Source organism: Stegostoma tigrinum, chromosome 16 (genome assembly GCF_030684315.1).
Source record: "Stegostoma tigrinum isolate sSteTig4 chromosome 16, sSteTig4.hap1, whole genome shotgun sequence".
Taxonomy (NCBI): domain Eukaryota; kingdom Metazoa; phylum Chordata; class Chondrichthyes; order Orectolobiformes; family Stegostomatidae; genus Stegostoma; species Stegostoma tigrinum.
In genome coordinates, this window is record NC_081369.1 from 14,825,318 (window position 1) to 14,849,957 (window position 24,640).

At 43.9% G+C, this 24,640-nt stretch overlaps 1 protein-coding gene across 1 annotated transcript in view; it reads left to right on the forward strand.

The window, feature by feature from the left end:
- snrkb (SNF related kinase b) overlaps window positions 1-20,457 on the forward strand; it is a 109,359-nt gene extending 88,902 nt beyond the window's left edge. The window contains exons 4-6 of the mRNA XM_048547206.2: window positions 14,600-14,812; window positions 17,248-17,391; window positions 18,466-20,457. Of these exons, the coding sequence (XP_048403163.2) occupies window positions 14,600-14,812; window positions 17,248-17,391; window positions 18,466-19,516 (1,408 nt within the window). The 3' untranslated portion in view covers window positions 19,517-20,457. The remainder of the gene's footprint in view (window positions 1-14,599; window positions 14,813-17,247; window positions 17,392-18,465) is intronic.
- The last annotated feature ends 4,183 nt before the right edge of the window (window positions 20,458-24,640 follow it).

Below are 24,640 nucleotides of genomic sequence, written 5' to 3' on the forward strand. Positions count from 1 at the left end.
GGTTAGTAAAAAAAAAACTGAAGGAGTACAGTTTGTCTTAAAATTTGTACAGTTTGTCTTAAAATCCAAAGCCCTCTGCTAGCACTGAGCAGTTTTTGCAGAAATCCCAAACCACTATTTAGTTTAGGAATCACTTGATGAAAGGTGCCAGATGACAAAATATGCCTGATTGCGCTCTCAGCAGTTTGTCTGTCAGAAGTCGATAGAAGTTGGGAATTGAAAGTGTCAAGTATTTACTGCAGAAGACCAATCTCTGCTCACAGATCAGAGCGTTCTGAAGGCTCTCTGAGAATTGGACCTGCAGTTGACTGAGAGAAATTCCTATTTCAGAGAAAATGAGACCAGGTCCTGTTGTGATTCTAATCACTTTCTAGACAATGTGGAGAATATACTTCAGAAAGAAAAGAAATAGTTGAAGATTATACAGAAAGGAAAAGAACAGAAAAATCACAGTGTGATTGTGGACAGCACTTGTGTATCCAACTGCTAAATATGCAGAGCAGCTGACATTGGTCCGTGGGTACTAATCAACAAACTGTTTACAATTCAGCATTCCTTTTGAAGAAATTTTCTCAGTGGTATTTCTGGGATTATTGACAGGGAACTGCCTTCCTTGAAATGTTGACCTTTCCTGGAATATGGTCCCATGAATGTCAGCTACTCTCCAATATCAGATCCAAGTAGCCACTTGCTATATCTTTGCCTCAATTGTACATCATAGAATCCCTACAATGTAGAAACAGGCCATTCAGCCCAACAAGTCCATACCGACTCTCTGGGGAGCATTCCACCCCTACCCTATACCTGTAACCCTGCATTTCCCATAGCTAATCCAGCCAACCTACATCCGTGGTCACTATGGGCAATTTAGCGTGGCCAATCCACCTAGCCTCCACACCTTTGGATTTTGGGAGGAAACTCATGCAGACACAAGGAGAACATGCACACTCCACACAGACACCCACCTGAGACTGGAATTGAACCCAGGTCTCTGGCATTGTGAGGAGGCAGCAGCACCAATCACTGAGGCGTTCTGTGCCACCCAAGTGCAAAGTGATTCTATGAAGTGCTTTTGCATTGACTGTGGATGGAACCTGGGTCTCCACTATCCTTGTTCAATGGTACCCAAAGAGTGCTTTCCATTGGGACTCCCAGTAGCTGGGAACCCATTCTTCTTTTTTCTTGTCCACCCTTTCTCCCAACCAAGGGAGCTCAGGGACTGTGGTAGCTCCACTGTTGCTATGCTAACCGTGGCCAGCAAAGACTGGCACTTGCACCCACTGGATGTTCCTGGTCTGTCCAGTCCAGTACCATCCCAGGCAGTACCTGTCCCCATGGAAACATCTGGCGGTGGATTTCTCACTCACCTTTCTGAAGCAAGCTTTAGGCAGTAGCCAAATGAGAATTAGGTAGAGGTGAAGAGTAACCTATTGGCATCGTGTTCAATGGGTTCCTGTGTGGATGGAGGTATACGGTGGGTATAATGTGCTTCAGTGCCATTGGCTCGAATCCCATAACTGCATTTATATAGTGCCTTTTATAACCTGAGGAGGTTCCAAAGTGTTTTTTAAATTCATTTGTGGAATGCAAGCACCACTGGCTAGGCAGCGTTTATTGCCCATTCCTAAAGTCCATGTAGGCCCGACCAGGTAAGGATGGCAGTTTCCCTCCCTAAAGGACATTAGTGAACCAGATGGGTTTTTCTGACAATCAACAATGGATTCATGATCATCATTAGATCCTTAATTCCAGTTACTTATTGAATTCAGATTCCACCGTCTGTCACGGTGGGATTCGAACCAGGCCCCGGAATGTTACCTGGATTAACAGTCCGACGATAATAGCGGTAGGCCATCACCTCCCCATTAAGCAATGAAGTACTTCTGTCACTGTAAATAGAGGGAAGGGCAGCAACCAATCTGAACGCAGCAAGCTTCCACGAAGAGCCATGTGATAATGACCAGATAGTGGGGGAAATAAACTTGCAAGACAATTGTTTTAACCACCTTCCACTCCTCTTTGAAATATTGCCAGGCAGTTTACTCTGCATCTACTGAGGGAGCAGACAGGGTTTTATATCTCCGATATAATGGGAACTGCAGATGATGAAGGGTCCAGGCCCGAAACGTCAGCTTTTGTGCTCCTAAGATGCTGCTTGGCCTGCTGTGTTCGTCCAGCTCCACACTTTGTTATCTAGGGTTTTATGTCTCATCCAACAGACGATATTTCAGGTGATTCACAATGACAAATAACTGAAATAATTTCGGCAGCGAGGTGGAGCCTTTCGCCCCTGAAGCGAATAGACCGTGAGAAAGCTGAGTTGAACACCTGGATTGTGAGATTGACTCAGCAATTGGCTTGCTCTGATCTGACAGGCTGCTGTCTGAGCGCCTTGAACCACTCTGAAACATACCTGGAGCGGACCATAACCTGCCCTCATATGTTCTGAAAGCTGCAGAATGTGATTTTACAGCAAGTCAGAAGGCAGGCTCATCAAAAGCCAGGTCTGATTTTTCTCCCTCATGAGTCCATTGCAGCCTCTTGATATTCAGATTGTGAAGCCGTCACAAGTGAAGTCCTGGATCATTACTCTGATTGCATCAGGGTACTGATCAGGTTTAAAACAATTCTGAGGAGCACGGTGTGGAGAGAGGGCAGGTTATTTTTTAACAACAACAGAAGCACCAAGCCATTGGTGAAGAGATATCGTGAATGAGCAAGTAGCCCAAGATGCCACGATAAATTTCTGATTTTTTGCCACTGCGACAAAGCAAGGGCGGCATTTGTTTCTGTTCTAGTTCACTTCGCCAATCTGTATCTGTGAAGCAACTAAAGCTAAATACCTATTATTATGCTGCTGTCAGTGCTGATGCTCCTCACCAAGTCTTGAGATGCAGCAGTAGAACGCACAGGAGAAGTTGGAATGTGCGAAACGTCCGACAGGCAGGGCTTCCTAATCACAGTGAGCAGTGGAAGGGATTTTGATAGTAATGGCTGGCTTCTGGGACAGTTTAATGTGCATCAAAGGCGCAGTCAATCAGTTCTGTCCTAACAGTGGCACGAGTGTCTTTGAGTCTAAATATTGCCTGAATCTTCTTGTCTTGGCCAATTCCTATTCTTCATCCACTGGGTCATCCCAGGAGTGGCAGTCCCCAGTGGATTGCCTGTCCACTCCAATGTTTTGTGCACTGTGACCGAACTCCTGTCTCTGACCAGGATCTATGAACACAGCCTCTTCAGAAACTCAGACTGCGCTTTAAAAATTGAATTCCTTCCTCATAGAGCTGCCCTGTCAGAGAGGAGACAAGCCACATTTCCTCCTTTACAGTGCTAGCTGGTAATTGTTCATTCACTAACACTGAAAGCTCAGGGATATTTTAAACAGCTTTGCAGTGTGTTAGTGACTGGGTGAATGGATGGGTATGTATGAGTATGGTGGGTGAGGGAAGAGGAGAGGGTTGTAGGTGGGTAGGGCAGAGGCTGGAGATGATAATAGGTGGCAAGTGGGTGAACTGAGTTGGATATTGAGTTGGGAAATGTAGCAGTTATTTGTTACCCAGGACACAGGTCAGATTTTAATTAGTCTAATGTTTCCTGGATGTTTAGAACATTTCCTATCTAGATATAGAGGATGATCTGTCAAAATCTTTGACATTAACTCAGGAGAGGTCCTGAGGAGCGGGGAATTGTCTATTTGATGCTCAGAACTCCCAGCTAGTTCCTACAGAGTTGGCGCACTGGGATTTGTGAGGGGTTCCTGCACAGATCTTGGGATGTATGTCTAGTCTCTGACGGTCCAGAGACCGGACGATCTGGGCTGTCACCTCATTGTCGTTCGTGGGAGCGTGTTATGCATATATAATACCACATTTCCTAATTTATTATGGCTATGCTGCAATAATAGTTAATTGGCTTCAAAGCACTTTGGGCCATCTGAGATCTGTTTCTTTCTCTCTCTATGTGTGCCTGTCAGGTTCCAGGTTTGTATTTCCCAAGTGTTAGACACAGTGGCAGCTGATTTATAAAAGACAGTGCACAATACAGGAATAGGCCCTTCGGCCCACCCAGGCTGCATTGACATATGACTCCTTTCTAAAAACCTTTTACCTCTAAGGGGTTTGTATCCCTCTATTCCTTCCTATTCATATATCTGTTCAGATGCTGCTTAAACGTTGCTATTGTATCTGCCTCCGCCAGCTCCTCTAGCAGCACATTCCAGGCATTTAGCACCCTCTGTGTAAAATATTTGCCTCTCTCACACTTTCTTTAAACCCCATCCCTCTCCCCTCCCCCACCGCATCCCAAAACCAGCCCAGCTTGTCCTCGCCTCCCTAACCTGCCCTTCCTCCCACCTATCCTCCCCCCCCCACCTCAAGCCCCACTCCCATCTCCTACTTACCAGCATCGTCTCGCCCCCTTGACCTGTCCGTCCTCCCTACCTCCCCACCCACACTCACCTTTATTGGCTCCATCCCCGCTTCTTTGACCTGTCTGTCTCCTCTCCACTTATCTTCTCCTCTATCCATCTTCTATCCGCCTTCCCCCCTCTCCCTATTTATTTCAGAACCCCCTTACCCCACCCCCATTTCTGAAGAAGGTTCTAGGCCTGAAACGTTAGCCTTCCTGCTCCTCTGATGCTGCTTGGCCTGCTGCGTTCATCCAGCTCTACACCTTGTTATCTCACCCTTTTAAACCTACCCCCTTTTTCTTTGTACCTATGTTCCCTAGTATTCTACACTGTGAAAAAGAACCCGACTATTCATTCTGTCCATGCCTCTCAAAATCTTTGTAAATTTCTATCAGGTCATCCCTCCTCTCTCGACGGTCAAGTGAAAAAGAACCACGTTTGTCCAGACTGTCCTCATAGCTAATACCCTCAGGCAACAGGAGGCAGAGTTCCATTATTAAAGATTTCGACAGTGGCTTTATAGAATTAGTGCGTAGGTCTGAGGAAGGCGGGATGTGGCATAAAAACTGAGTGTGACTTTAAAACTGTCAAAACTTACGTGTGTTTTTATACCATGCTAGGATATATTATTTGTTGATTATTTCTGCTCTAGAAAAAATGAGCGTTTTGAGCTCCTTCTCAATTGACATTGCCCCATAATTATGCTGCAAGTTTCAATTCAATTTTGGGCCAGGGTTCACTCAACCTACTCTGTTATTATTTAGCTTAAGTGATTCTAATTAGAACGGAGGTCTTAGTCTTTAAATTCTAGTATCACATAGACGTGGACTATTTAATACAAATTCATGCATTGAGCTGAAGCCATCACGCTGAATTGATCTCATTGAAGAGACTATTTAAAGATGGTTCACTTCTTTTAAAGTACTTTGGTGGCCAGCAGCATCACTGATGTGTATAATCTGCAAAGGTAGCTTGCTGAGATGTGAATAAAATAAATCACATGGGAATACCAATGATGGAAAAACCTATTTTTGTCTGAGTGCTATGAAGATAGGGTAAAAACATCAAACGGTTCACTGATTCATTCTTTCGTACTTAGTGAGCAAGACATTCTGTGCAGTTGAGGCTGCAGCATTCAAGGGATTTGTTATAATATTGACAGTGAAGGTCCAGAGAGTTTGTCCTATGATATAGGAGAAACTCTGAGACACAGTGCTTCAAAAAAAGAATCTGATTGGGATCTTAGAAGTAAAATGAAATTTCCAAAGCTACACAGGGTTTTGATTTAAAAAAAACTCTGCATTATCTTAAATTGTAACAGAAACTGTGACTAAGTAGCAACACTGAATAGGGGATTGAAAAGGATATTGCAGAGCATCTCAGTGCTGTCGTCCTTCAGGCTGACCTGCTAATCCCTGGTGCTGTATTTTGCTCAATCAATCGCAGCAGGATTTATGGCCACGTCAACAATCTTCTTTTGCAGTGATGTGTCGACCATCGGTAGCTTAGCACTTCAAGAGATGAGATGCCATTCTTGGGCAGAATGCTAGTCTTGCTGCATATCACTGCAGTGATGTTGCTATTCAAGGGGGCCGCTGTTCTCACATTGGAAGTACAACACTGCTCACATTAAAGTTAGAAAGGTATTTGGCCACAGTAAGATTCAGTGCTGTGAACATGAATAAGGAAGGTAATTTAGTGTCCTGTGCTGAAGACGGTTAACACAGATTGTCATGCCTTGGTTCAAAAGTGACTGAAGCTGGTTTATAAATTTACCTCCAAGTTTTAAGTTGAGGATTGGGAAACTTACTCTTAACAAATGCACTGTGAATAATTTAAATCACACGGATGCTTTAAGATCAAGGCTTCAAAAAGCTGTTGCATTTCATTCGTCCTACATGAAGGTTTTGAAAATTAAGTGTTCATGAGATTGTTAATTCCTGTATTCCAGCCTTTTGATTTAGTACTGCATTGTTTCTATTGCCGAATAAAATATGTTTATGTTGAAGTGACTGCTGTTTTCCTTTTGAGTAGTGAGTTGGACCAGGGTGCACTGTGATGTACTGTCATGTATTGCAGTGATACCTACCTCGAATTACCTTTTGTTAACCAAAATGTGCCACCTTACATGTGCTGACATTGATCTCCATCAGCTAGTTTTTCACCATTTTATCAGAATCTGATTGAAGTCTCCTTTAGATAATTATCACACTTCCTTGTTTAATATTGCCTGTGGTACAGAATGGACAGAAATGATAATAGCCTTGTCTCTGGTGCAATGTTGTGCTGTGCTATGATCCATCTATTCCAGTTTACAAATTATGCTGTGGGATTATTTTGAAAAAGATAAACAGGGAAGTATTCTGGCTAACAGTATCCCTGTACCATTGTTGCTAAAGCAGATAGTTTATTTCATTTCTGTTTCTGGGAAATTACTGTGCATATATTGACTTTTTGTATAATTGAAAGCAGATCTGTAAAACATTCAGGAACTCGCTGAAGTTAAGAAATGCAATATATAAATGTAGGACATGCATTCTGTTTATTTTCTTTGACTATTTTGACTCTCCTAGTGGATGAAAATATTTCATCATTATCTGGGTGTGCCTGAAGCCCATGTCATGCCACATCAGGCGTGGGGCTAAATCAAACCTCAAAAGTTAGTGGCAATACCAGTGTTGGCTGTTTTTTTTTCTAATTGCATAGGGAAGATCTTTGTGGTGCACATCTGTATCTCAGTTCCTGATTGAACAGACTGGCGATCGCTGGCCAGGCAGTGAAAGTAAATACAAATAATATGCTGTAGAATAGGATACAGCTTATTGCACTCGACACACAAGGACAATGTTCATTGATGGCTCACACGATGTCTTGAGGAGGGCACCATGGATAAATAACTTAAATTTCTCGGACCATGTTGAAACGATTTTTAGTATAATTGGTGCATTGGTTGTTATAAACAAATTCGCAAGGTAACTCCAGGAATGCTAGCATTTATTAGGTGTGGTGGTTGGCTGGTCTGGACTGACCTGGTGCTAGTATAACTCAGCACTGCTTTCTTTCTTTGCAATTTTTCTTGCATCTCAGCCCGTCAGCACCTCCTTATCGATATATCTGGGTGGGGGAAGCGTTGGCACAAGTCAGCCCTGCCTGACATGCCAACTGTTCTTTTCGACTGAAGTTTAGCAAGGCAGCAGTGAGTGGCATAGAGACCAGCAAGTTGTCAGCTGGATGTTTTGAGGCAGCAACATAGTCATCTGTGCTGTATACCATTTACATTAGCCAAGCAGTAAACATTTGGATTTTATTTTCATTTCCCTCACTATATTAGGTTCATAATATTTTTTAAAAATTCTATAATTGAGTTTTATAGAGATACTTGCTGCATAGGGACCAGCTGCGGATGTCGCAACTTATAAAATGGTTAATCTTCAGTTGTGACCTGAATTTCTAAGTAGGCATCACCAGCTGGACCACCATCTATTGCTTGTCCCTAGTTGCCCTCGAGAAGGTGGTGGTCAACTGCCTTCTTGAACCGCTGCGGTCCATGTGCTATAGGTAGACCCACAATGCCCTGGGTCCAGGATTTTGACTCAGCAACAGTGAAGGAGTGGTGACTATATTTCCCAGTCAGGGTGGTGAGTGGCTTGAAAGGGAATTTGCAAGTGGTGGTGTTCCCATGTATCTGCTGCCCTTGTCCTTCTAATTGGAAGTAGCCACATGTTGGAAAGGTGCTGTGTGAGGAGTGAAAGAGCTGTCCAAATCTCAGTCTTAACGAAGGGTCACCAGACCTGAAACGTTAACTCTGTTTTCTCCTCCTCAGATGCTGCCAAACCTGCTGAGCTTTTCCAGCAACTTTGTTTTTGAAAGACTATTTATTTGATTTTTGAAACACCATTTTGAAAGCATCTCTATCAAGCCTGGCAGGAACCTCCGCCACCCCCCAGTACTGGTGACTGGATGGGAGTGAGAGTTCTCACTGATGACAGTTGAGTTCCAGGGAGTTTAAGACCAACTGCTTGACCTTTCTCCAGTGCTATGGTTGAGACCAGTGAAGTAATTATGATCTAAACCTGGGACCCTTCCTAGTTTGCATGAATCATGTCATGTACCAAAACCTGGATGGGGTGGATTTCGGAGAACCAGCTTTAACTGTAAATGGACCAGTGAATTCATTAATGATATTGAACAATTGATTTGGATTTGGTTCAAGTCACAGGCTACTGCAAGAGACATTAAAATGGTCCGACATATGTCTCCTCTTCATTTCATATTGGACATTACAAATTGACAGAAAACTGTACACACTGTCCTATGGGACGCACTCAGCTGATTAAAGTGTTTGCTGTTGACGGAAACGTATTTGCGTGCATTAGCTTTTGCAAGGGGTATCTGTTGTCGCAGTAGCATTGCACTTCACCAGACTATAGCTTAACTGGAGGTTGTGCAGCATGTAGACGAGTTAGAAGGATGGCCTGTCGATGATTCAGGATGAAAAGGGGGTCAGGTGCAGCGTATGAAGCTGTGGGCTTTCCCCGTCGGGCTCAAGGTTCCCCCATCGCCTAGATACAGGACAAGGTCGACGCTGTCAGGTGCTGGGCTCCAATGTGCAATAAGCACGAGCTTCCTCCTCAGTTCCAAGTACCGGGGGAGGCACAAACTGCATTCCCAGGAGTTGTGTGGAAGTATCACGACTGGGATTGGGATGCTTTTGACAAGTGAGGACTGGAAACCATTCCAGGACAAAACAGATGCTTCACAGTTTCCGTAGTGTCCAGTGAGCTGCTACTGGCCATTGAAAATCAAGATTGGGGGGGGGGGCGGTGGGTATGCAAGAGGAACGGGTGAATCACATGCTGGGTTGTACCGGGAACTGCAGCAAGTAGGCTGCCTCCTGTGTATCTGCAATTAACCCTTTGTGCTGCATTGAAGGCTGAGATCCGGAGAAGACGAGGGAAAGCACGTGCCTTACAGTGTAAATAAAATCGTCTGAAATTCAGTCTTCTGGAGCTGTCAGTAAGCATGTATTGCCTGAGGGGATGCATCAGTGTATCAGAGCTGACGGTCTGATGCTTCAGTGAGTATCTTAGAGAGCTGTTGTGCATTTTCAGAAGGTATCTGTTGTATCACTGGCTGTGGTTATCAATGTGTATCTTCCTCAGTTTCTGCCGGCGCACAGTATGCGGTACTGAGGAGGATAGAGATGAAGGGGACACACTGAGCAAATAATCCACTGAAGGCGCAATAGAGTGCGATGCTTTACTTAGAATGGTCTCTGGGGCTGGTGTGTGTTCAATAGCCTGCAGGTTGCAAATCCAAACCAGCTGTGTTCCTGCGCCAAAATACTGTATACAAACCCTGCCTGTTTTCAATTACCACTTCAACACAACATGAAAAAAAAACGCTGCAATGGCAATTTGAGGAGTGCCACATTGAATCTAACATTCATCATGTTTACCAACCTCAGTCCAGTTCACAAGTTGGAGGGAGATGGGAAAAGGAATGCGTTATTTTTTGCTCTGGCGAGTATATTCGAGGTTAGATAAACAAATAGGTTAGCTCACCCATTATTTATGGCAGAACAGATTGAGGCATTGAGTAATCTCAACGCTTTCTTAAATTCCTCATTAGATGTTATGCCCTGGCGAAGGTGAGTTTTGGACTGTTTTCCCCGCTTCCCCATGGGACTGGGACATTTAGGCCCTCACTGGGGCTGCTTACTCTCCAACTATTTGGGAAATGATCAAGAGAGAAAAACAATGATCTCAAAGTAGGAGGGGAATTACTTTCAAACACTTTACAATCTAACAAAAATCTAAATTGCACGATTCTTAAAACTTTAAAGTGAGGCTGTGATGCTGTCATACTCCCAGAGAGCAATAGGGCTGATCTGTCTTCAGAGAGAGGTAAACTGGTGAGTTTAACCTGAAGGGCACCATGCCTTGGGCAAGGGACGAGGTTGAGAAGGCAGGATCTTTATAGCGAACTTGCACTGTTGGTATCAGTCATCAACCAACCAACCATTCAGTCAACTGAGCTACCCAGAGCCCATTAAAGTGCTGGAGATCACAGCGGGTCAGGCAGCATTCATAGAAAGGGAGCAAGCTAATGTTTCAAGTCTGGATGACTGTTCATTAGAGTTGATGAAGTGTGACCTAGATTCGAAACATTAGCTTGCTCTCTCCCCATGAATGCTGCCTGACCTGCGGTGATCTCCAGCATTTGTTGTTTTCAGTACAGATTCTAGCATCTGCAGTAACTTGCTCCCCGTGTTAAAGTATCAATAATGTCTGGTATGCACTCGTGAGGAAATAAATGTTCAAGCCCCTTCTGTGGAATGTCCTGTTAGAGGAGGATCATCGCAAAATAATTGTTTGTTTGAAAAGCCTTCGCAAAACTTCCTTTCCAAAATAAACATGTGAAAAGTGTCTATTGGGAGTTTTGACCAAACACTGCCTTCTACTGTTGGTTCAAATTGGCATGGGATACTTGAGAAAAACATTTTCATTGTCCTCATTGGGTAGGATGTAGCAGCTGGTTGGAACTCATGGGCAAAAGGCTCTGCGCTGCATTTCTGTTGGATTCCAGCCAGCTCTCTATCCCAATGGTGACTTTCTCCATTTGGTAAGAAAGTTCAAACCACCCCCATGACAGGGAATCAGCTGTTCTTTCAGAACTGCCAATAAACATGCCAAAATCAGATGGTGTGCACGTGATCATTTGACCTGGGTTTTATTGATCAGCCCATGCGTGTTATCTGTTTGTTTGCGATCACCAACATTTACAGTTTCACACGGATGGTGAGAACTGCATCATGCTGAAGTGGCGGGTTTTAGAATCCAAGATAGTGGAATTCCTGAGTTACTTTTAAGCACATGTTCTCACTTCTACTTATCTAATCCGTTTTTGCATGCAGCAGAAATCCTGATGCAACATGCCACCTAATCAGGTTAAATCAGTACGTCTGCGGATTTCAGAGTTTTAGCAGAGATTCTTTGAATGTTGGAGGTGTTGGAATCTGGGAAAAGCTGATTTCCTTGCAACGTCTCAGCGGGTCTGATCTTGTGTCGACTTGGCAGGTTGAGAACAGTTTGTAGCGTGCTGTTGACATCCTGACTAAAATCTGAATGGCAGCGTTATGAGTCAGTTCTGACTCAGTGGTGCAAACTTGCTTGTGAGTCAGTCGTGTGTTCAACCATCAATCCTAGGGTTTGACAAGAGAATCCAAGCTTATTGTATTGGCAGTGCTGACTTTTTGACATTAATTTCAAGTTCTGTCAGGAAGACAAAGTATCCTATAATATTATTTGAGGAAGTTTGGGGGAGTTCTTCTGGTTAACACTTAGTCTCCAATCAACATCATTTAAGTAGCAGATAATTGAACTCGTTGCTGTTTGTGGACCCTTGTGTATGCAGTGGCTGCCATCTTGACGTAGATTACAACACTGATTAGATTTTATTAACGAAGAAGCACTTGAGACCTTCTGAGGATGTGAAAGATACTACCTAAATGCACATCCCATTTAAGATAACAAGGTGTAGAGCTGGATGAACACAGCAGGCCAAGCAACATCAGAGGAGCAGGAAAGCTGACGTTTTGGACCGAGACCCTTCTTCAGAAATCTTCAGTCGGCCTTCCTGCTCCTCTGATGCTGCTTGGCCTGCAGTGCTCATCCAGCTTCACAACTTGTTATCTCAGATTCTCCAGCATCTGCAGTTCCTACTTTCTCTGCACATCCCACTTGTTTCTTCTTCTTTCTCTTGAAGACCGGGAATTGCTCCTAGGGATTTTGCGTTTCAAATCCTTTTTTGAACTTTATTCCTTAATCATGTGAGACTTTTTCAGTATCAATTGCCAGTGGATTATTAGAGAGTAGGCAGGAAAAGACCATCATTTCAGGTAAGGGCCTCTGGGCACTCTGGCTGACAACTTGCAAATATTCCATTTCAAGAAACTGCAGTAATTCAAAGTGTGCTTCTGCCTTCCCACCTGAACTTCAAACTCCCAAATTGAAGACATTTTGGTAAAATGACGGCTTTGGGGCTATCTGTCTAAAATCTGGAGTAATAAAAGTTTACAGAAATTTTAAGAAGTCCAACATATGGAGTATGGCCAGTTCAATCACCTTCATAGTTCTATTTCTTCACGTTAGCTGGTTTTGTTTGGAATGAGATCAGGATTCCCTACCTGTGACCGAGATGAGATTGCAGCCATGAGCCAAGTCCAGCAGTATAAAGGTAGATGCCAAACGTCTTAATTTTCCCAGGTTTTACAAAGTACTGAACGAATGCGGATACAAATGGAAAAATAACCCATTGCACTCTTTAACTTGCTGTGAAATTACTTGTACTGTCCTTCAGTATTCCCAAAACCAAGCTGAAAATAACCATGTGGTTGGGTCTGTATGTGTCACTGAGGACCTGGTATTCACATGGGAGATGAATTTGAGATGTGCTGTTTGTGGGTCTACTTAAGCAAGTCCAGCTGCTGGCACTGCACATCAGAAAATGGAAGCTGCAGTCAAAAGGTCAATATTTAATGATTAGCAACTGTAAACCTTACAACTTCACTAATTCAACAGCTGACTTATTAACCCTGAGAGAGTTGCATTGAGCAATTTCCAGTCCTGGGTCTCACCATGCACTGCATTGATAAAATTAGCGCTAGGCCATTTGCAAAAGCTCTTAAAAGCCCATTGTTTGCATCTCTGCAACTGAGAGCTGGTGAACCTTGTCTCTTTTGCTGAGCTCTGTGGGAATTCATAGGAGTAATACCTTTCTGTGAATGTAACGTCCTTTCTTTCTTACTCTGTGTAACTGTGAGACACTTCTGTTGTTGTCTTTAATGCATTACTATATGCCATGTGTTTCTATACATTTACTGTGCAGCAGAATGTGCCTGACATCACTATCATTGCCTATAGCTGATTCTTGTATTAAACAACACATTCCCATTTGTACATTGTACACAGGGAGGTCAGTGGTGCCTTGTATTAAAGGGATAATAATTAAGTCAAGAATGTCAGTGCAGAATTCCAGACGAATGTGGTGTGAAACTGCTGGTTATTCTTGGTGTTGTGGAGAGCTTGGGGAATGGGGTTGGGGGTTGGTTTGAGGGTAGGGAGGATACAGAGATTCAGTTTTGATCCTGACTGCTGCCGGAAGTGGTGTGTTTTTCTTTCTTGAAAGGGTTAGCCGCTTGACTTTGGACACATCTTTGTTTAGGAGGCCGCAAAGTTCGCCACAAGACTGTGTGTGTGTGTGTGTGTGTGTGTGTGTGTGTGTGTGTGTGTGTGTGTGTGTGTTTTTTTCTGGGGAACACAGTTTGTCTCCATTTGTCGGGTAGGTTCATTTATTGGGCCAAGTAACCTTGAAAGCTAAGCCTGACTTTCCTGCAGATACCCCAGTATGAGCAATCCAGAATACCATCCATCAATAAACCAGAGAGATGCATGGCACTGGGTTATCTGCGGACGATATTGGAGCTGAGACAGTTTTATACAAATAGCAGGATTTCTCCAGGATTTACTGTAATCACAACAACTGCTGGTAGTCCAGGGTTCAGGCAACTGATGTTTGTTCTAGACTGCACTGCTCTGATAATACTGCAAAAGATGTAATCTGACAGAAAGCTGGCATCTCACGCCCATTAGTATTTACAGTCCACCTTTAAAAGCCTAGCAGCTCTTTCATTGCTGTCCTGGTACTTTGCAAATATTCATTCCTTCACAGCAGTGCTCCCAAAATCCTCATCTGCTGTGCTGGTGTAAATTTCAAACCCAGAGACAGTAGGAACTGCAGGTGCTGGGTTTGAAGGGTCTAGACTGCTTGCTCCTATGATTCTGCTTGGCCTGCTGTGTTCATCCAGCTCTACACCTTGTTATTTAAATTTCAAACCTAGTTCATTTTTAACAGTGATGACAAGATCAGCTGAAGGTGGGGAGTGGTTAGATTCAGCTGTTAACTCGCTGTCATGGAGTGTAACACTCAGTTCTGGGGTATTCCTTGAAATGCCTATTCACAACCTCCTCAGAACAGGTTTCCATCCTTTGCTGACCCAAAAGGCAGGTGTTCTCCCGAGGGAGAAATTTAAAGTTGCGGTGAACAGAGTGCAAACGAGGTCTCCTCGAATCCTTTTGGTTTGCAAGTCGTTCCTCCTGGTAAAGTGTTTGTTCTTTGCCCTGGTTGCAGGTTGATCTCCAGGATGCTGCAAAGGGACCCCAAGAAGAGGGCGTCCCTGGAGGAGATCGAGGGTCATCCGTGGCTCCAAGGCATTGACCCTTCTCCGGCCAAGAAGCTGAGCCTACCCCTCACTTCCTACAAGAGCCTTTCTGAGGAAGAGCATGAAATAATTATCCAGGCAATGGAGTGTGGCAACATCGCACAGAGGGAGCTGATCCAAGAGTGAGTAGATCTGTTGTAATGCTGTGGAGACATCTGTTGGGAGAGGTCAGTGTTAACGATCAAGGGGAAGAAGTTTAACATGTATCTTATCCACCATCCCAAACACGCCTGCATGTCTGGATATTTTCAGTTAAACAAAGCCTGGAGCTGGGTTTTACAGATAACTGTTTCCTCAGTCCATTGTTTACGTGCTTGAGCTTTTACAATCCAAAATTTGCAACAGACTTCCCCATTTTGTTTAAGTCGATGTGTTACTCAGTGCGTACCTCTTCCTTTTCCTTGCTAGAGCCAGATAAGCAGCGCCGTGGCCATCACAGGGAGGTCCGCTAGTGGTTGTATGTGTATGGGTACGCCAGTTGGGAGCCAGATTCCAAGGCAGTCAGACTGAGAGCTCTCTCTAATGAGGCTGTCTTGCTAAGAGCTAACATATTCCTCAAGTAACTGCTCAGTGAATTGTTCGGTCAATGAAGGCCTGAACAAAATGTTCAGCAGGTGTGTGTATTTTTTTGACAATCGAAGAATAGACATGACGCAGCTTCTTGGACAGAACCGGACCCCTTACTGATGCTGAGAATTTTTAAAATAAAATGGGGGTTTGGGGTTGGAGGGGGGGACCTCAGAGAAACACGTGGGATTTGAGTAAACCAAACTGTTTGTTTGAGATGCATGTAATTAATTGTAAAGTTAACGGGAGTAAATTTAACTGAGGCATGTGGAATGAGATGGGTAGGTGGGTGAGGATTAAGATTCGATGCCCAGCTTCAGGCAGCCTTGAGTACTGTATTTGAATGGATTTCTGCACCAGTTCTCTGTTGTGTGTGTGTAAGTGGCATTGTCATCTGTCGGCCCTCAGTCTGCAGCAGGAGAGGTGAGAATTTGAATGCTGACTGGTGCCCGAGTAGCCATGATCTAGCAGATGGCTGAAAACTGCATCGACCATTAGGCCTCACTATTAGAAACAATAACGGGCTGATAATGTTGGATCATCTCTTGGACCTTGTTAGTGTCGGTAACATTAATCGCACTTTACAGCTCAGTAACCACGGCCTCTTGATAGCTTCTGAGGATGACATCATGCCTTTTGGGAAGGGGACAGTGGGGATTTATTTCAGCTTTGTATAATTCATTAGGCCACTTTGCCAGAAATCAGGACCTTGTCATTTAATCTTTACCAGATATTGCACCATCAATAAGGATGATATCATAGCTAATTTTAGTTTATGATGCCACCTGGTGCTTTTGGAGAGTACTGCAAGGTCACATCGAAACAATTGTAATTCGAGCTCATTTTATGTCAGAAACGTGTGAAAACTGGAGGCTCAATTGCAGCATCATTTGCACTGGAAAAGATCCTATCCAGACTAATTAATCAGGCTAAAAACATATAAATATGTAACACACACTCCACACTGCGTAATGCAATGACATTTTTTTACTGAAGCAGAGTGTACCTTATTTCATATTCACCAGATTAAGAGAAAATGCAGCATTTGTTGGTAGATTAATGTGTGCTGCTGATGGACTCCTGATTTAATATTGCCTGCCTGAGCTGTTCTTCCTTAATGCTTCCTCCAAAAGCTTTATTCCAACTTTTGCAAACTTCAGGCTGAAGCACTCCAATGATCTTCTCACCAACTCATAACCAAGCACCCAAGCTTCCACTGTTCTTGGCCTATTCCACACCAAAATCCCTACGACAGGTTGCCAGCTAGTTCTAAAGAAGGACAGGTTCCCAATTTCAGAGGGTGTTGTTGGAGGTTTAATTAGCTGTGTTCATATTTGCAAATTAAGGATTGTTTTGCATTGTTTTCTTTATTGAAGCTGCAGGTTATCATCAGGGTCTCTGGGTTAATAGTCCAGCGATAATGCCACCAGGCCGATGTGTGTTGGCATGGTTACTTTGGTTTTGCAGGTTCCTGAAGTAACCCCATGAATGCCAGTGTCCCGTCAGCAAGTCACCCTTTATTTACACATGTACGGTACATGACACTAAGTCTGCTATCTCAGAGCTGGCTCCGAGATGGAGAAGAGCCCTTGACACTCCTGTTTATATCTGTCTTCCAGAGCTCCCTGACTGGACCAGGTTAACAACCCCAATCAGGGAACTCACCTGCCTGACATCACGACAGTTCCCTTCCCCGAAATGAGACCAATGAGCCCATTGGTTGGTTGTGACAATTCAGCAGCTTTCATTGCCATTTGGTCTGGTGCTAGGTTTCAAATTTGATTCCACTGTGCGACTAGATTCCACGCTGTGTTGGCTTTCACACGAGCTTCCTCTTTTCCAGCAGAATGGCACCCATTCCTGTCTATTAAACTAATCTCCGACTGTACATACTTGGGAAAAGAAACTGATTGGAGTGAGGCTAAAGCTAAGTAATAGTTTAGGCTGAAGATTTTTCACTCAGCATCTTGTGACTTAACTTTTGTTACAGGGCTCTGGAAGCGGATAAGTACAATCACATCACAGCCAGCTACTTCCTGCTGGCAGAGAGAATACTGAGGGAGAAGCAGGAAAAGCACACCCACAGCCGCAACCTTAATCTGGACTATAACTGGAGCGCACACGTCCAATGCAGGTAATGGATTGGGAAACCTTTTAACTTCAGCTTGAGCACTCCTGCAGCCAGATTATAAAGTATGTGATGTTTTTATTGGTTATCGAGGCCAAATGGCTTTTGACCAGTGCCTTCATCCCATGAGGAGGCAAACAATGAACTGACCCAACTAAAGGACTAGCAGTGTTCACATGTTCAACTTACGTAGCATTACTGCTCCATATCATAGGTATTGATGGCGTTTCAAATTCTTGACTTGCAAATAGATGACAGGCCTCCTGATAGAGGTCAGATTTATTCACCCGATACACACAGCTCTAAGGGCAACTCTTTCCAAACCTCCCACTTTGAGGATCAAGTGTGTGAGAGCTGAGCAGAACTAGAGCTGGCCTCGGTTGTCAGGACATAAAGGACAGCATGGATGCCCCAGAACACCATTTGAAAAATGACACGAGCACGCCGTTTGGCCCCTAGAGCCTACTGTGCTATTCAGCAGGATAATGGCTGATCCCTGGACTGGACTAGAGCATGGTGGGGCAGGGGGTGTGAGAGGTCCGGCCGCTCCATCACTGCTTCTTACCAGGACTCTATCTCTTGCAAGCTGAGCCATGTGGCCGGTTGCCCTCTGGTAGAGCTACTTTATGTATTGCCAGGATGTATCTCCACATTGGTAGCTGCACTTGGTAGTAGAGTTTGTCCAATCTTTTGAAAATGGTTTTAATCTCCCTTTAACAAGCTGAATGTGAGTGCATGGGACAGGAACCACCCTTGTTTTAACAACACACTGTTAAATAGTTGGGTGGTAAACACAGGTAGTGAGACATTTTGTATTGGTATCATGGGAGGCATTTATCTGATCTTTAAGGTTTATTAAGGGATAGGGAGATGTAGTCTGTGCTCAGCTAGGCTAGGAATAACCCTAATGCATTTGTCACTGTTGTATTAAAAATGCAGAACTTTCATTCTCTTACTGTAATATCCTCAGAAATTTATTGCATTGCAAACTGCAGCTCAAACTGCGAAAAGTCAGGTCGTGCGCACCTCGGTCCATGTATGACTTTGCAGATTCTAAATATGTACACTTTCTGTTTTCAGGCCATCGCTGTCAACAGCAGCAAACAGCTTTATGGATGCCACTGACAGTAGCCCCTTGCCTGAAATGCACAATGGGTTTTCAATAAAGCACTCTACTCCGACCACAGTCCCAAACAAACAACCGGGAGCTGAGCAGAAGGATGCGGAGGAGATGGGAAACACTAAAGACATTGCGAAAATTGTGACTAATGCCCAGAATAGTTCTGCGACACCATCGCCAATGACGGTTCTACTTCGCTCATCATTGGAAACCTCTGTCATGCCAAAGAACATGCCTGTCCTCCAACAGATTTGTGAAGAAGACGAAGAGGAGGAAGAAGATACAGAGATGGAGGTCAAAGCTACACCCTTGCCAAATGTGACGCAAGCTCCGTGCGCCGGTACTAATCAGCAAACCTTGGGCTGCCCCGGCAAAGACACCGAAATAGACAGCAACAAACTGTTTCACGAGATGTGGAGCTGCCAGCGGGAGAGTGGGGTGATGAACTCCTCAGTTGAAATGCCAGGGTCAGTGGGGCCACTCTGCTGCAGCAGGTGGGCTGGGAAAAGTGAGCCGCTCTCCAGTTACTTTGCAAACCGGCCGATCAACCTCATGAATGAGAGCAACAACAACAGCACCAGCAAAGGTATCATCAGAGCTCCTGTAGACGTTGCCGGCGTCAGTGTTCAGAAGGCCCACCCTTGCCCGCATTCTCAGCAATGTCCGGCCAGCCTAGACTCTAGAGTTACTGAGCCCATCGTTTCTAGCACTGACTTGGCCAAGGACAAATTGCAGGGGCTACAAAAATGCGAGGGCCCGAGTGTGGAAAGTCCAAAGCACCTGATTGACTGGATGGCTGAGAACAGTGGGTTGGCAAACGACAATGCAAGCATTGACAGCAGTGCAGACCCTGTGAATAAATTTGATCCTACCCGGTCAAAAAACATAAACATTAGGGACCGGATTCTGCAAATCCCACTCTGTGAGAAAGCCCTATCCTTTAAGATCAAACCGAACTCTAAAGAAAACCTCCTTTCCTTTGGACAGTTCAACTGTTGTCATGTAATTTAGTACTTTTTTTAAGAAAAGAAAAATTGTATAGTTTGTGTGTATCTACACACAATCGTTGTAAATATGTATCATCTTTTACAGACTAGGGGTACGGCATTAGAAAGGAAGGATATTTAAGGTTGGTTTCTGTCTGCACTCCCAAAGTGGGGAGCTCTGTCTGTCATGGATGTAAATTGGAAGCCAGTGATTTTCTGACTTGTCTGTTTAGGTGGTGGGACTCTCAACAGTAATTGATCCATAGACCCAGCTCCCCACCTGAAGTGCAAAATTGGAAAAATAACCCTTTAATTCTCATAACGGAATAACGGGTATAACGTAAAATACAATTTGGTGCTTCTTTCTGAGTTGGAAGAAAGTTCAAAGTAGTTCTCCATTCTTTATACCATCTAACTTGTGAAATCCTTCGCTGCTGTACCATGTTGGAACATAAATGGGTAGGCATGCGGTGATTATACCCTTTTTAGGCACAGACCCAATACCCCACCTTCAAATTTACAGATTAGCTCACTGTTGTCTTGAGAACCCATTAGTTGATGAGACTCAGTGTTTGGGGAATTTCCTCATGTACGTTATATGACAGCATACTGTAGACATCTGCCCTGGTGCAGATAACTGAAGTGTGTACATAATAGTGTACTTCCTTCATTGTCACCTTTATATTAAAAAAAAATCTAGTGTTCACAGATTAATTTTCACAGGTCTGTTTTATTACCTGTATAAGAAGTGTGACTTTTAAGTGTCTGGTGTGTGTTCCTCTTCCTTCTATTGTAAATGCTAATCCTTCATTGTACATATCGCACTGTTAGCTCTGGAAGCTGCCCTGCACTAACATGTGAATATGAAATAGTAATTTTCCCAAAATAGTACATATTTTTAAATACTGTAAAGTACTACATTGTAATTTGTTTGTCCACCTCTTAAACCTAAGATAAATTCATGAAAGATTGTGGAAAAATTATGCCTCTTCATTAGGTGTATACCATCCTAAAATAGGCCTGTGTACCGTCAGTGTTTGGTAACTGCACTTTTATGCACTAAAGGCAGGGCAAAACTCACACATGAGCTGAATGAAATGCACAATTGGAGAACTGCTCCCCAGTCTACCAGTAAGCTATATCAGCTATTGGATACGTTCTCCAGGCATTGTTTTAAGTGATTAAAGAATTATGTCCTCTCACTTACTGCAGTTCCTTCTAGGACATCCAAGACTCTTTGTCTTGATGAATTTGAATCTTGCATCTTAGTTGTTGTGTGACTGGTTATAGAAGTAGCCCATGGGCTGCAAGATCTTCTAAGTGACTGTTCCAAAATTGACTGCCAGCCAGCACCTTCTTAGAAAGACCACACAGTGTTAAAGTAGCAATATCCCATCCACCACCAGTTTCTTCCACCTGGGCCTGCTTGTCCTTTAATTTTTCCTTGAACTTATTTTTTCCACAAATAAAAGATGTGGCCATGGGTACATGTTAGTTATGCCTGTCCTTTACTGGGGTACGTGGAACACTCTTGGTTCCAGTCCTGAGCCCCTGCTTCCTCTCCCCATCTCATTTTCTGTTTCCCCCTCGCCATCTCCTGCATCAGCACTCCGGCAATCTCTTCCCCTTTTCATCAACCGAAATCTCCGCACGTTAACGGGAAGGTATTTCAGCGGGAGTGGGAAGGAAATTCACCTGGTTTACCCACATTCTGTGCAAGCTTGCGGATAGTGCCCAACTTGTCTCCAGTTGTCCATATCAGCCCTTGACTAGGGAGGAAATGATTCGCCCTGGATTATAATGCTGCCCACCCCCTCTCCTCAGTGGCTCAGTAGTCTTACATATGAAGATTCTGATGGACTCCAAAGCCATCAAGAGCCGGTCACTTTGAGTTGTTGAAAACAGACATGGATCAGAGAAAGTAGGTGTTAGTCTGACACCGGGTGTGGAAGCAAACAGGTTGGGTTAAATGGCTTCCTTCCGCGCTGTAACCGTTCTGTCATTACCCAGTTCTCAGCTTGTCACATCTGTGTGGGCAGTGTATCAAGCTGTGAACAGGAAGTCAATGCCAGTGCTGTTGTCTTAAGGCCCTGGCATCATACTTAAATGGTATCCAAATGTTTCTACCAGCCCAGAGCACCATTGGGGCTCTCAGGATGGGTGCCTTCAGTTAAACATTCTGAACTTACCTTGGTAAGCCAGATTACACCCTTGGCCAGCCTCCTTGACCCATGCCCATTACTGTCCCTTGATTATATTCCATGCCCTATGCAACTGAGATTATGGCCACTCGATCTCAATCCTGACACACTCTAGTTGAAGGCTGCGCAATGAGGGCAAAGCAGCAGCTTTTCCAATATCTTCCCTGCTGCTGCAGCCGTCTGATATAAAATCATGAATATGACTCACTCACTCATGGAAAATCTCAGTTGAGAAGGGAATCTTAATTTTGATGAGCTAGCCTTTTTAATGAGTTTGCATGACGTGCAAATGCACGCAAAATGTGTTTCCTGAAGCTTGCAATCAGCAAGCTTGATCTGCCTGCAATGTTCCATGAATTTCATAATGAACCTTCTTCCTGGCTACTGGACCCTGATTTCTTTGGGCAATTGTTCCCTGAACCACCATTGCCCTGGTCCTGGGAGCAGCTGAGTGAGGATTGCACCCCGGGATTGGGAACCAAAGACATCAGAAACAGCAAGAACATGGATTTGAAAGTACTCGCTATGCTACAAGTTAGCAAAGAGAGAACATTTGCTTGACCAAAGATTTATAATAACAATTTGCAACTCTGAGCAGGAGATTCTCGTCTTCTTTGCCCACCTTTTTAATAAAGATGACTTGGAGGTAAATGCAGGCAAGACATGTGTAGACCAGTTCAGCGATGACAAGTTTGGAAACCAGCTTTTGAACTATATTCAATTAAGTAGCTAACATGCAACATTAGCAGCATGTGGTATGATTTTCTGTAATTAGACAAAATCTATTCCATGTTCCAACTGTATTCTTTCATTAGTTTCTGGCTGGAATCAACCCTGAACTTAATTATGAAATGTTACCGAGGTACTGAAGATCCTTCTAATACTAACTAAGATGATTTGATGTTTATTCAGCTTGCATTTATGTGGTCTTCTGAATTTGTAGGCTTATTTGTCAAGTATGTCATAGAATCCCTACAGTGTGGAGCAGACCATTTGTCCCACCAAGTCCATACAGACCCTCTGAAGAGTATCCCACCCAGACCCAAACCCCCATCATATCCCTATATCCCATGACTTTCCTTACAGCCTGCACATTTCCTGGACACCGATGGCACTTTTCCATGGCCAGTCCACCCACCCTAAATATCCCTAGACACTATGGACAATTTAGCATAGCCATTCCACCTAGCTTGCACATCTTGTCAAAAAATTGTCAAACATGAATAGGAAAGATTCAGAGGGATATGGTCCAAATGCAGGCAAGTGGGACATGTTTAATTTGGGAAATTTGGTCAGCATTGATGAGGGATCAGTTTCCTTGCTGTAGGACTCTGTGATTAAATAAGGAAGGAAGTGAGAGAAATGGGAGAGGCTAGTTGAAAAGGAGAGCAGTAAGAATGGTTGGTTGTGGGGTGGGGTGTTTACAACTGTTGGGAGGAGGGGTGAGATGATGGGAGGAGTATTCCAGCGGCTCTACTCACTGAACAAACACACTGTTGTGTGGAGAGATTGAGGTCACTGCGTAATGACCAGGAACAAAAGCAAATGTGACAGGAGGAGACAATGAAGAAAGGTTGCCAAGGCCAGGGAGAGATTTGAAAATGTTGAGAGAGGTCCTGGAGACATTGCTGGAGGTTGAAGAAGCCAATGCAATGGGATTACATAGAACATTACAGCACAGTACAGGCCCTTCGGCCCTCGATGTTGTGCCGACCTGCCATACCGATCTCAAGCCCGTCTAACCTACACTATTCCATGTACGTCCATATGCTTATCCAATGACGACTTAAATGTACCTAAAGTTGGTGAATCTACTACCATTGCAGGCAAAGCGTTCCATTCCCTTACTACTCTCTGAGTAAAGACACTACCTCTGACATCTGTCCTATATCTTTCACCCCTCAATTTAAAGCTATGCCCCCTCGTGCTTGCCGTCACCATCCTAGGAAAAAGGTTCTCCCTATCCACCCTATCTAACCCTCTGATTATTTTATATGCTTCAATTAAGTCACTTCTCAAACTTCTTCTCTCTAATGAAAACAGCCTCCAGTCCCTCAGCCTTTCCTCGTAAGACTTTCCCTCCATACCAGGCAACATCCTAGTAAATCTCCTCTGCACCCTCTCCAAAGCTTCCACATCTTTCTTATAATGCAGTGACCAGAACTGTACACAATACTCCAAGTGCGGCCGCACCAGAGTTTTGTACAGCTTCACCATAACCTCTTGGTTCCGGAACTCGATCTCTCTATTAATAAAAGCTAAAACACTGTATGCCTTCTTAACAGCCCTGCCAACCTGGGTGGCAACTTTCAAGGATCTGTGTACATGTACACCGAAATCTCTCTGCTCATCTACACTACTAAGAATCTTACCATTAGCCCTGTACTTTGCCTTCCGGTTCTCCTACCAAAGTGCATCACCTCACACAGATTGTGGGACTTTTTATTGCAAAGGAAATGAAGCATAAAGGTATGGAGGTCTTTCTAAAACTATAGTTTGACCACAGCTGGAATACAGAGAACAGTTCTAGTCCCCTAATCTAAAGAAAGATATGCTGGCATTGGAGGTAGCCTAGAGAAGGTTCACTAGGTTGGTTCTGGGTATGAACAGATTATCTTATGAAGATGTTGAGTGGGTTGGCCTGTACCCATTGTAGTTTAGGTGGATGTGAGGAGACCTTACTGAATAATACAAGATTCATAGGGGGCTTGACAGGGTAGATGTCGAGAGGTTGTTTGCTCTCATGGGAACATCTAGGACCACACTGCATCATCTCAGAATAAGGGGTCACCATTTAAGACAGAGATGAGGAACCTCTCTCAGAAGGCAGTGAATCTGGAGTTCTTTCCTGCAAAGAGCTATTGGGTCATTAAGAATAATCAAGTCTCAGATTGGCAGGTTGTTCTTCAGCCAGGGAGTCAAGGATTACGGAGAAAATATAGGATGTT